This window comes from Rana temporaria, chromosome 5 (assembly GCF_905171775.1).
Source record: "Rana temporaria chromosome 5, aRanTem1.1, whole genome shotgun sequence".
Classification (NCBI taxonomy): Eukaryota; Metazoa; Chordata; class Amphibia; order Anura; family Ranidae; genus Rana; species Rana temporaria.
In genome coordinates, this window is record NC_053493.1 from 137,836,218 (window position 1) to 137,849,561 (window position 13,344).

The following is a 13,344-nucleotide window of genomic DNA, read 5'->3' on the forward strand; positions in this document are numbered from 1 at the left end:
GGGCCAGTTCACACCAGATGCAGTTTAATGCACATTTTTTCCACACTAAAAATGCATGCACCGTGTTTTCCATGAATTCCAATGGCTCTAGTTTACACTATGCAGTCAGTTTCCGGTGCAGAAACTGACCGAAATTTACTGTATTGGTTCAGAAAAAACGGAACTGCATGGAACTGCATCTGGTGTGAATTGGCCCTTTATTTAATATTATCCATTGTTCTTTATACCTAGGAAAAAATCTCATAAAGAAATGTGATTTGAATGATTAGGCAGTAATAAAAAAGTAAAGTAAAGGACTTTAATGCATTGATGAATTATCCCAAATCAAAACAGATACATTTGTTCATACGTTTGAGCATTTTTTAATAGATTAAATTAATTAAAAATATTTTTCTTCAATAAAATATCTTTGCAAATCTGTTTTGCAGTAATCCGTTATAAAGAGAACTATTTTCCTGCTTAAAACAATATAAAACCAATTAATTCTCCACGAATATAATGAAAATACAGCAGAACATCTAATGTTTAATAACTTACAACCCCAATTCCAAAAAAAGTTTAAAATCTATATAAATACAGAATGCAACTATTTACAAAGCTCATAAACTCATATTTTATTCTCAATAGAAAGTAGACACCTTAAATGTTTAAACTGAAAAATATGCACAAATACATATGCAAGATGCAGCTTTTAGCACATTTTATATGCCACGTTTCCTGCCAGCAGTTCTGGTGTTCAGAGGTTCTTTTTCAGATGCCCAGTATTCATGAGGCCTATTAGTGCTTGTTGTCAAACTAAAGTATTGTCCTTTGATCTGCACTTATGGCAGTTCAAGCAGACCTGCAATTGTAAAAGAAAGTAATAAAAATCATTAGTCAACTGTTTGTTCTTTTTTTTTTTTTATATATATATATATATATATATATATATATATATGTCAATGTTTTTTTTTATTTTTTGTCTATTTTGTTTGCTTTTTTAGCATTACAGTGTAAAAATACACAAAGTTTAAGGAGCCTATTAATTCATTGGTTAAAAAAAAACGTGTTAATGTACACTGATGTCACCTGTAGCAATTCAGAACAGTTGACAATTTTAGAATATTTTGTATTCTTTTTATATTCTTTTAAACATACATGTACATATCATTGCACATAGTGGTTTGAGTGAGTTATGCAAGGAGCTCCATAACATTTTAAGAATGACAATGTCATTGACCAATAATATGCTTTTTGTGTTTATACAATACATTAGTGCATTTCTATGTATGTTTTTGCCATGATTTTGACCTCACTGTAAATTCATAGACAATAAGAAGTCGGTTTATTTTAGTTATCTGTTGGTAGGATTCTATCACCGATGTCACACGTTGATCAAATTTTGTTTTTCATAATGATGTGTCTTGAGAGATTAGATAGAAGTGTGAAAATAAAGCGTTTTTTTTTTTTTTTTTTGCAAGGTTGCAATCTTATGTCTAAAGATTCCAGTGTAATCCACTTCTTTGACCTGAGGTCATTTTCTTTGCAGTGTGTGAATTGCATTTGGGTGTGGGTGGACCTTGCAATGAACTCTTATTTATTAGCTGGTGGAAATACTAATTATCGCAATTATGCTGAACAAGTGACATCAGTATGTCTATGATGGAATATTGGTGCCAGCAACTTATTTTTACAGTAGTCTAGAATTCTATAGATATTTTAACCACTTAAGACCCGTACCATTATGCAGGTTAAGGACCTTACCCCTTTTTGCGATTCGGCACTGCGTCGCTTTAACTGTCGTGCGATGTGGCTTCCAAACAAAATTGGCGTCCTTTTTTTCCCACAAATAGAGCTTTCTTTTGGTGGTATTTGATCACCTCTGCGGTTTTTATTTTTTGCGCTGTAAACAAAAATAGAGCGAAAACGTTGAAGAAATTGCAATATTTTTTACTTTTTGTTATAATAAATATCCCCAAAAAAGATATAAAAAAACATTTTTTTCTTCAGTTTAGGCCGATACGTATTCTTCTACCTATTTTTGGTAAAAAAAAAACGCAATAAGCGTTTATTGATTGGTTTGCGCAAAATGTATAGCGTTTACAAAATAGGGGATAGTTTTATGGCATTTTTAGTAATATTTTTTTTTTTACTACTAATGGCGGCGATCAGCATTTTTTTCATGACTACGACATTATGGTGGACACATCGGACAATTTTGACACATTTTTGAGACCATTGTCATTTTCACAGCGAAAAGTGCACTGATTACTGTGAAAATGGCAATGCAGTTTAGGAGTTAACCACTGGGGAGTGCTGTAGGGGTTAAGTGTGACCTCATATGTGTTTCTAACTGTAGGGGGTGGGGCTGGACGTGTGACATCAGTGATCATCTTTCCCTATATCAGGAAACAGACGATCACTGACATTGCCACAATGAAGAACGGGGAAGGTGTGTTTACATACACCTCTCCCCGTTCTTCAGCTCCTGTGACCAATCGCAGGACACCGGCGGCGATCGGGTCCTGCGGCCGAGGTCACGGAGCTTCGGACCGGGTCACGAGCCCTTCTGCCGACGTATATCGGCGTGAAGGGGTCCTTAAGTGGTTAAACCATACTATGCACTTTATATGCCTATGTGTGTATTTGTATGAGTTGGATGTTTTTATCGATTTTTTTTTTTTATAAGACCTCTTAACTTATTTCTCTCTTCTTGCAGAACATTTGAACTGTGGGCTTATTATTCTTAATCAACCCCTGAACAGCACTCTGTTGATTCAACTATGGCGTAAAGGTACTAGATGCACTGTTTACCAATGCAAACAATATCTTTGCTGTGTGTGATCATATAAATTCAAAATGGACTCTCAATTGCTAATTAAATTCTCAAGTTGATTTGCTTCAAGAATGATTACAATATTATACATCAAATTGCTATTATGAGAGCTCATCAACGGAAATAAACCAGGCAATATGTTATCTACTGCACACATTGAGGTGTCACTTCCCTTCGGTTTATAAAAAAATCCTGTCTGTTAGTGATATACATTGCAAGGATGATAGTAAACACCACTACAGAATTGTTTGTTCTGCTTGGCTAGAAATTCACACCTCTATTCCACTTACTTCCTTCGTCCTGTGTTCCCAGTGGGAGGGTCTGCGTCTCGTAGTGACATAATTGGTCCCAGTGTGCTAATAAGACACTCTGCTGAGAAAACCAGTGAACCAATCATGTTAACAAGAAATGACTTCTCTAGGAACATTGTGTACACACCTACAGTTGCAGTGCATACAAAAATGCAGCATTTTGTTTTTGGGAGCTTTAGAAAATGATAACTGGCTACAATTAAAATTAAATGATAGTTTTAATAAATTTAAATAACAAAATGGCTTCTATTGATATATGTTCTATACCACTTTCTCTTTGAAAGGATCATGCAGCCACACTTTTAATACAAAAGAAAATATGGGAGCCAATAGGTTCCCAACCGACACAAATCAATGACCAAAAAACAAATAAACTACAATTAAGAGCTGCGTGTTGTAAAGTGTAAAAAAATTAATAAAAAAAAGTGAAAAGAATTATAATTTTGAATTATAAAAAATACATAGGGCTAGATTCAGAGAGAGTTACGCCGGCGTATCAGTAGATACGCCGTCGTAACTCTGAATCTACGCCGTCGTAAATTTAAGCGTATTCTGGAAACCAGATACGCTTAAATTAGGCTAAGATACGAGCGGCGTAAGTCTCCTACGCCGTCGTATCTTAGGGTGCATATTTAAGCTGGCCGCTAGGTGGCGCTTCCGTTGATTTCGGCATAGAATATGCAAATGAGCTAGATACGCCGATTAACCTGCCTGGCGGTGTTCCCGAGACTGACTCGGGGTTAGATTTTCCTGCTACGATCGGTAACCCCGAGTCAGTCTCGGGCTTGCCTCGCTAGATCCACAGGCACTTTTTACTTACCTTGTCCCTGGATCCAGCGATGCCACCGCGCTGTGTGAGCGAGCGGAACCTCGCTCGATTCACATAGTGCCTCCATGTGACGCCGATCTCCGTTCCCTGCGACGTTACGACGCACGGGGACGGAGAACGGCGCCAAATTCAAAAACGTAAACAAACACCTTACATACAGTATACTGTAATCTTATAGATTACAGTACTGTATGTAAAAAAAACACACCCCCCCTGTCCCTAGTGGTCTGTCCTGTGTCATGCATGTCATTTTATATAATAAAAACCTTTCTTTCTCCCTGCAAACTGTAGATTGTCCATAGCAACCAAAAGTGTCCCTTTATGTCAAAAATAGTTTTAGATCAGCTAAAAAACAGCGATAATAAATTATAATCACTTGCAGAATTGTGCGATAGCGATTTGTGGGGAAATTCGTCATAAAAAAAAAAAAATAATGACAGCAACAATTCTGCAACTGAGCAAATTTCAGTGATTTTAATTTGATTACATTATTGAATAATTTTTATTATAATTATATTATTATTTGTTATAATTATTTATAATTATTTATTATATTATAATTTATAATTTTGTTTTTAAAAAAATGTCATACCCGGGATGCCTATTAGAATCTTGTTTGGTCAGATTTAAGTGAGTTATTTCTAAAAATTACAGACCTACAATATAAAACGCCAAATTTCCTTGCAAATAATGGTACCGCTTTCAGCATGTTTTTTCTGAAAGAATCATACTGCCAGGGAGGTTAAGAAACGTACGTCCGCCCGGCGCATTTTTTTACGTCGTTTACGTTAGGCTTTTTCCGGCGTAAGGTTAATCCTGCTATATGAGGCAAATCCAATGTTAAGTATGGACGTCGGGACAGCGTAGAATTTTGTGTTGTTTACGTCGTTTGCGTAAGTCGTTCGCGAATAGGGCTTTGCGTTAATTACGTTCACGTCGAAAGCATTGACTATTTGCAACGTAATTAGGAGATTGCACACTGGGATACGTTCACGGACGGCGCATGCGCCGTTCGTTGGAGATGTCATTTACGTGGGGTCATGTTTTATTTACACAAAACACGCCCACCTCTTCAGAATTTTAATTTGGCGCGCTTACGCCGGAAGATTTACACTACGCCGCCGTAACTTAGGGTGCAGGTTCTTTGTGAATCCAGCCCCAGCCTCACTAAGTTACGGCGGCGTAGCGTATCTGAGATACGCTACGCCCGCACAAACTTACGGCAGGCTATCTGAATCTAGCCCATAATGTATAAATCCCACATGTGAATAACATTCTCAGTGAGTATAGGAAAGGTTCCTCTCCACCCTCATGCAGACACACAATGCACTCGCCAGACTTTTAGGCCCAAGTCAGTTTTCCATCCCCATTGGGCCAAAGGCAAATTCACCCCCACCTTTTATGATGATGTTTATTCCGAAATGGTACAGCTTTGCAGTGGGGCCACACAGGACCACTAATCTTCCATGAACAAAAGGAAAGCAAAAAGAGGAGAGAGAAGCGCCAAGCCAATCCTTTAAACAGCTTAAGAATGTATTCAGTATATAAGTATAAAACAACACTAAAAACTTGCGTGAAAAATGTTGGAGCACTTGCAGAGTGCTAGAGCGGGTGGGAACTTCCACATGCAGTGTCACAGGAGCACAGGAGAGCCGCCGGAAAGTCTATAATTAGGGGTCCACGAGCATCGCACGTTAGCCGCAGCCCAAATAAGCCTCATGGAGATGTCGGCTGTGTGTCTCTGCCCTGGTTCACATTGATGCTACTTTGAAATCGCGCTACTTTACTTGAAGTATCGTGATTTCAAAGTAGCAAGGTCAGCGCGATTTCAGGTGCTACTTGATAGACATTTGTGTGGCTTCATGCACAGATGTCTATTGAAATCGCACCTCAAATCGGCAAAAGTAGTGCAGGAACTACTTTTGCAAATCGGTGCGGCACCGCAAAATCGGTATCGTACCGATTGGAACAATGCCATTGCCTCCAATATGCTACGACTTTGATCTCTCAAATCGCATTACAAATCGCTTCAATGTGAACCTAGGCTCTAGGTGGGAGTGGTCCAGGGCTGCAAACTGGGGAGCTGCCTACATGCTGTCTGGCCAATCAGAATGCTTCTCAAAGGCACAGTCTTGTCTTCTTCATCAGCGGATCCTCTAACAGTCACATCACATTTATATAGAAGATACAATTAACCCACTCTGAGCCACAATTAGGGTGTCAGCTGGGAAGATAATGATTTAAAAAGCTAAATACTATAATTGTTAAAAAGCAAGTGTACGATTTAGAGACATGATTTAAAATGTGTAATATATATATATTATATATATAATAATTATATGTGTGAAAAATGTGAGAATGATATATATATATATATATATATATATATATATATATATATATATATATATATACATACATACATACATACATACATACATACATACATACATACATAAAGATGAAAATGAGAAATAACGTTACCGGTCGGTTTGGATAAAAGGAACATTTGATGGAATAGGTCCTAGGTGGGTAAATGCCTGAGTGTGTACCTTGTTGTAAAAAAGGTAAAAAGGGTGCATAAAATGAACTAGATGCAACAGTGATACATGTGTATACATATAATTACACACACACACACACACACACACACACACACACACACACACACGTTGCCGCTGGGGGATAACTATACCAATAGGCAGAAGGTTACAGCAATGAGAATACATGAGTTGTGACTGTAATTCAAATAAAGGTTGGCTTGTTATTTGAATGGGAAGATAACTGTTTGGGGAATTCATAAGGGTCTGTAAGGTATATTGTAAATACAAAAGAAAAAATATTACCAGGAAGAGGGAAATACAAAAACAAAAACAAAAAAAAAAAGATTAATCTTCCATACCTTTTTGGAAGAGAAGAAACAATTGAACTCCTTAAAAAATAACGGCACAGTTAATATTAGACAGACTGACAAGGGGGGAGCCTTGTCATTCAGGATAGATATGATTATCTGACTGAAGCCTATAGACATCTTGAGGACACAAGCACTTATGAAAAGTTGGAGGGTGACCCGGTTGGCGCATATAAGGAAGCCCTTAAATCCATGTTAGATGAATCATACAAGGATGGGGACATATCTGAGCCTGAATGGCATTTCCTTTTCTACCCTTATTCTCTTAGGCCGTATTTACCGCGATATTCGGCTGCTTGCGGTGCGGTTTTGGGAAGGAGCCGTCCTGCTAGCACACCGCTTCAGTGTGAAAGCCTTTGAGCTTTCACACTGAAGAATGCAGGGCACAATTTTTAGGCGGTATAGCAGCGCTATTTTTAGAGCCTGAAAAACGTGTCAGTGTGAAAGGGACCTTGCAGTTTTTGTATCATATCCCCAAAATCCAAAAGGATGCACCCAATCCCCCAGGCAGACCAATTATATCTGGTATTGACAGCCTTACTAGCCCAATGGGAAACTACAGTATATTGATAATTTTCTCCAGGAACTGGTAGTGCAACTCCCTTGTTATGTCTGCAATTCAGGCCATATGCTAGAGATTTTAGCCCAATACCAATGGCAGACAGGATACTGTTGGCTATCACTGGATGTGGCCTCACTATATATGTCAATCCAGCACCAGTTTGGACTACAAGCTGTCCAATATTTTCTGGCACGTGAAAACCATATACATTCCAGGCAGGCCTCATTCATTGTACATAGCATTGCATACACCCTGACACACAATTACTTTGTTTTTCAGGATGTCTATTACAGACAGACAAAGGGCACAGTCATTGGGGACCAGGTTAGCCCATGGCTATGCCAATTTCTTCATGGGATATTGGGAGCAGTTTCAAATTTGGTCCAATAATCCCTTTGGGGCGAACTTGGTCCTGTATGCCTGCTACATGAATGATATTCTAATTAGCTGGGATGGTAGCGATAGACAGTTGGAATCCTTTTTGGCCTACTGCCAGAATAATCTATTCGGGATTGAGTTCACTCATGTGCTGAGTTCACTCATAAAAACCCCAAACACACCTCCAAGATGATCACTGCCTTGCTAAAGAAGCTGGGGGTAAAGGTGATGGACTGGCCAAGCATGTCTCCAGACCTAAACCCTATTGAGCATCTGTGGGGCACCCTGAAACGTAAGGTGGAGAAACACATGGGGCTAGATTCACGTACCTGGGCGCATCTTTTGGCTGGCGTAGCGCATCCCATTTGCACTACGCCGACGTAACATAGTGAGGCAAGGCCAGTATTCACAAAGCACTTGCTCACTAAGTTACGTTGGCGTAGCGAAAATGGGCTGGCGTAAGCCCGCCTAATTCAAATTAGGCAGGTAGTGGGAGTGTTACATGTAAAGTAACCGTGACCCCATGTAAATGAATGGCCGTTGGTACGGTGCATGCGTGCGCATGCTCAGAATCATGTCGCAAATACTCCCCACGATACGACGGCTCAATGCGTACGACGTGAATCTAACTTACGCACAGCCCCATTCACGTACGACTTACGTAAACGACGTAAAATCTGACGGCAGTTCCGACGTCCATACTTTGCATGGGAAGCGCCACCTAGAGAGGTGTTTTATCTTTACGTTGGCGTATGTCTTACGTAAATGGCGTAGCTTACTGCGACAGGCGTACGTACGTACGTTCGTGAATCGGCGTATCTTGCTTATTTACGTATTCGACGCGTAAATCAACTTAAACGCCCCTAGCGGCCAGCGTAAATCTGCAGCCAAGATACGACGGCGTAGGAGACTTATGTCGGTCATATCTTGGCCAAATCTGGTTTCCAGAATACGCTTAAAGATACGACGGCGCTCATTCGGACTTACAACGGCGTATCTACTGATACGCCGTCGTAAGTCTCTCTGAATCTAGCCTAAAGGCTCTAACATCCACCAGCTCTGTGATGTTGTCATGGAGGAGTGGAAGAGGACTCCAGTGGCAACCTATGATGCTCTGATGAACTCCACGCCCAAGAGAGTTAAGGCAGTGCTGAAAAAAATGGTGGCCACACAAAATATTGACACTGGGCCAAATTTAGACTTTTTCACTTAGGGGTGTACTCACTTTTGTTGCCAGCGGTTTAGACATTAATGGCTGTGCATTGAGTTATTTTGAGGAGACAGCAAATTTACACTGTTATACAAGCTGTGCACTTACTACTTTACATTGTAGCAAAGTGTTTCGTCAGTGTTGTCACATGAAAAGATTTTGCGCAAACCAATCAATATACGCTTAATACGCCTATTATTTTACCAAAAATATGGAGACCAATTGTATTTTTCATATGAAAACGTATGTCCTTTTCTGCCTCAATGTAGATTGGGACAGACATTAAAGCCAGAGATCAGCGTAGTCGGCAAATTTGCACTGTTATACAATTTCTTCAGTGTTGTCACATAAAAAGATATAATAAAATATTTACAAAAATGTGAGGGGTATACTCACTTTTGTGAGATAATATACCCCTTACAGAGGTAATATTCAAGGTGGGTGCCTGCACAGAGACTGGATCAGTAGCAGGGGCGGCCTGCAACACATGTTGTACCGAAATAGCCACAGTGGGAGGATCCAGGTGAGCAGTTAGCTATGACTAAGCAATTATTGATAGTACGAAACGCGTCAGTTGCTCATCCCTGTATCTTTTTGCTGTGATTTGTAGTGCATTTATCGTTTTAAAATAAAGACAACCATCAAGGTTTATTTGGAGTGCGGCTGTTCATACCTTCTTTTCCACTAATTGCCTTGTGCATAGCCTGCACCCTTGATCTTCTGAGAGGAAATAGATCAGTTAAACACATCCACCTGGAGCAGTAACCCTATACCTCTTAGAGAGGTAATATTCAAGGTGGGTGCCTGCACAGAGACTGGAGCAGTAGCAGGCACGGCCTGCAACACATCTTGTACCAAAATAGCCACAGTGGGAGGATCCAGATGAGCAGTGTGAATCGGGAGCATCTGTAATGCTATGGCAAACTGATCCATGCAGTGATCCTTCTCATTCAACCTGGAAAAAATATTATCACTAGATGGATTGCCTACATCTTTAGAATTCATGGCCTTCGCCTACTGTCAGGAACCATGAAACAGACAGAGACAGAAAATGCAGTAAAATCACACCTTTTAATAAAATGGTAAAAATGGTACAACTGGTAAACATAGTCAAAACATAGCATGAGTTCGGTAGCCAAATCGGGTAGTCAGAACAAGCCAGGAAATCAGGAAGCCAGAGATCTGTGTAGTCAGAGGCAGCAGACAGGATCAGGAACCAGAAGGGATGTCAGCCAGGCAAGTCTTCAACGGGAACACAGCAGAGAGTCTCTAGATATGTTGACCAAGGCGAAGACATTGAAGAAATGAACCAGGAAGTTTAAATAGCCAGAAGGGGCTGGCTGTGGGCTTGACTGATGTGCAGGAGATGATCAACAGGTAAGCCACTGGAACGATGAGTACTGGCAATTAACCGACAGCTGAGCAACCTGAGCACAGAGAAGAAAGGGATGAGAGCCCAGCCCTGACAAGCTGGTTATTTGCACTTTCTCGAGACTTTCCACCTTTGCATTGTGTATTTCCCTAGTAGGGGGCTTTTTTCAACCACCTTGGAGGAACTTGATGATTTATTACTTTTTTCCAAATGTAGATTCCAATGTTGTTATAAGACTATCCGAGTTTCCTTTTGAGAACCAGCTGTACATTGTTATCTACATCTCCATTTTTTCACTGTGAAACCATGTGTCTGTTATCTATGCATTATTTAATATGCTTAATAAACATTTATTGAAACATATTTTTTTTAAACAAAAGTAGAGTTACCCTTTAAAGTTAAATACAAATATTACCATGCTGTAGTTACCAGGACTCACAAATCACATTTCATAAAGCTTATAATAATCCACAGGCACTTTCTAAAATGTCAGATTTCTTATCTGCATCATGTACAAAATGTCAGTAAATACAAACAGATATTTTCATGGTTTCTCTGAGTGTATCCCTGAATTTAATTTAAAATGGTAAGAAAATCATGAATGTCTAAGAGACTATTTTCATTTTTCACTAATGGTGTTCTATGTGTGGGCTTTTTTTACTGTAACATTTGATATGGAAACACAACTAAGCAGCAATAATTAGCATAGGCATCTTACATGCGTGGATTAATGTCCCTTTTTCTTAGCTTTGGATATGGAGAAGGTCTAAACACTTGAGTTTTATTGTCTTTCTCTCTTTGGAGGTGCCCCACTTACCTGGTGTGCTGGCTGATTTCCAATATCGAAGTAATACAATTCTAGCATTAATAGTTTGCAGCCATTTTCTGTCTACATGCATAGACTCCAACAATGACTTCATGTTATATCTCAGGGTGGGTTTCTTGATGGTTTCAACGGTGGACAATATCTGTGCATGTTTGTAGAAATGGTCTCTTTTAGTCATGTGATTGGGCATGGGTTTTAAAGTGGACTTGAATTCAAAAAGTGAAGATTTTCTATGCTATAGCTTTTCTACATGTTTCCTAACTATGCTGAAGCAGTACCCTGAAAACGTACCTTTTTGTCTAGAATTCTTCCTGTACCTACATCCTCATCACTGTACAGTATATATGCATTGTAATATTAACCACTTAAGCCCCAGACCATTTTGCAGCTAAAGGACCAGGCCTATTTTTGCTATTCGGCACTGCGTCATTTTAACTGACAATTATTGACAGTAATGCGATGTGGCTCCCAAACAAAATTTACATCCTTTATTCCCACAAATAGAGCTTTCTTTTGGTGGTATTTTATTTTTATTTTTATATATTAAATATCCCCCAAAAATATATAAAAAAAACACTTTTTCTTTCCTCAGTTTAGGCCGATATGTATTCTTCTACATATTTTTGGTTTAAAAAATCGCAATAAGCGTTTATTGATTGGTTTGCACAAAAGTTATAGCATCTACAAAATAGGGGATAGTTTTATGGCATTGTTATTAATATTTTTTGTTTTACTACTAATGGCGGCGATCTGCGATTTTTATCGTGACTGTGACATTATGGTGGACAATTGACATATTTTTGGGACCATTGTCATTTTTACAGCGACCAGTGCTATAAAAATGCACTGATTACCATGAAAATGACAATGGCAGTGAAGGTGTTAATCTCTAGGGGGCGCTGTAGGGGTTAAGTGTGCCCCAGTGTGTGATTCCTACTGTAGGGGGGCGTGGCTGGGCATGTGACGTCACTGATCGTTGTTCCCTATGACAGGGAACAGACGATCACTGACAAGCCACTAGGAAGAACAGGGAAAGATTTGTTTACACTTACCTCTCCCCGTTCTTCAGCTCTGTGGCCCCATTGCGGGACACCGGCGGCGATCGGGTCCTGCGGGCGCGGTCATGGCGCTTCGGACCGGGTCACGAGCGTGCCCCTGGCTGGGTTCTTAAAGGGTAACTGTACGCCCTTGTGCCCAGCCGTGCAATTCTGTCTATGTATATCGTTGTGAGGCAGTCCTTAAGTGGTTAAGGCGCTGTGCCTCTAACCGCTAGTCTCAGAAGATATGGAATGAGGCTTGGTGATGCCATTCATTGTTATCCTTGCTGGAGGCTCTGAGTTGAGAAGGTAAATGCATGCCTCTATGAAAATGGCTGCCTCCATACAGAGACACATTGCAGAGCAAAGAATGGTAAGTTGATAATGGTAAAAGAGACAACAGGCAATATTGGTAACTAGTCCTAGTCCTTTGACCTACCATTTTGTAAACTTTAAGGCCTCGTACACACGACCGAGGAACTCAACGGGCGAAACACATCGTTTTCCTCGTCGAGTTCCTTGTTAGGCTTGTCGAGAAACTCGACAAGCTTGCTTTGCGTACACACTGTCAAGCCAAAATCACCTCGTTCTCAAACGCGGTGACATACAACACATACAACGGCAGGGGAAGTTCGATTCCACTGGCTAAACTCTTGGGGCTGCTTTTGCTATTTTCATGTGTTTGCGAGTTAAATAAAAGTTTGGTAAGAGACGATTTGCACTTTTCAGTCTGTTACAGCTTTAAAAATGTGTTATCTCCATTACAAATGCTACGTTTACTCCTGTCTCATACTTTAATCTGACCAAGCACGGGTTTCTTAGCATACAGACGTTCGAGTTTCTCGTCGAAAACCAGCCCGTCGAGGAAATAGAGAACTTGCTCTCTTTTTGGCTCGTCGAGTTTCTCGACAGTTTCCTCAACGAAAATGTACACGACCGATTTCCTCGGCAAAAAAAATATCTCCCAGCAAGGTTCTTGCTGGTTTTTGCAGAGAAACTCGGTCGTGTGTACGAGGCCTCAGAGTTCATTTCCACTTTAAAGGTTGTCCAACTTTAATTATAGAAGGTTATTTTTCTGGATGTGATGTAAACT

At 39.9% G+C, this 13,344-nt stretch overlaps 1 protein-coding gene across 4 annotated transcripts in view; it reads left to right on the forward strand.

The window, feature by feature from the left end:
• Positions 1-13,344, forward strand: part of TPK1 (thiamin pyrophosphokinase 1) — a 689,236-nt gene that overhangs the window by 184,078 nt on the left and 491,814 nt on the right. For all 4 annotated transcript variants that reach the window (XM_040353163.1, XM_040353161.1, XM_040353162.1 and 1 more), the window contains one exon: positions 2,699-2,773. In XM_040353163.1, the coding sequence (XP_040209097.1) occupies positions 2,699-2,773 (75 nt within the window). The remainder of the gene's footprint in view (positions 1-2,698; positions 2,774-13,344) is intronic.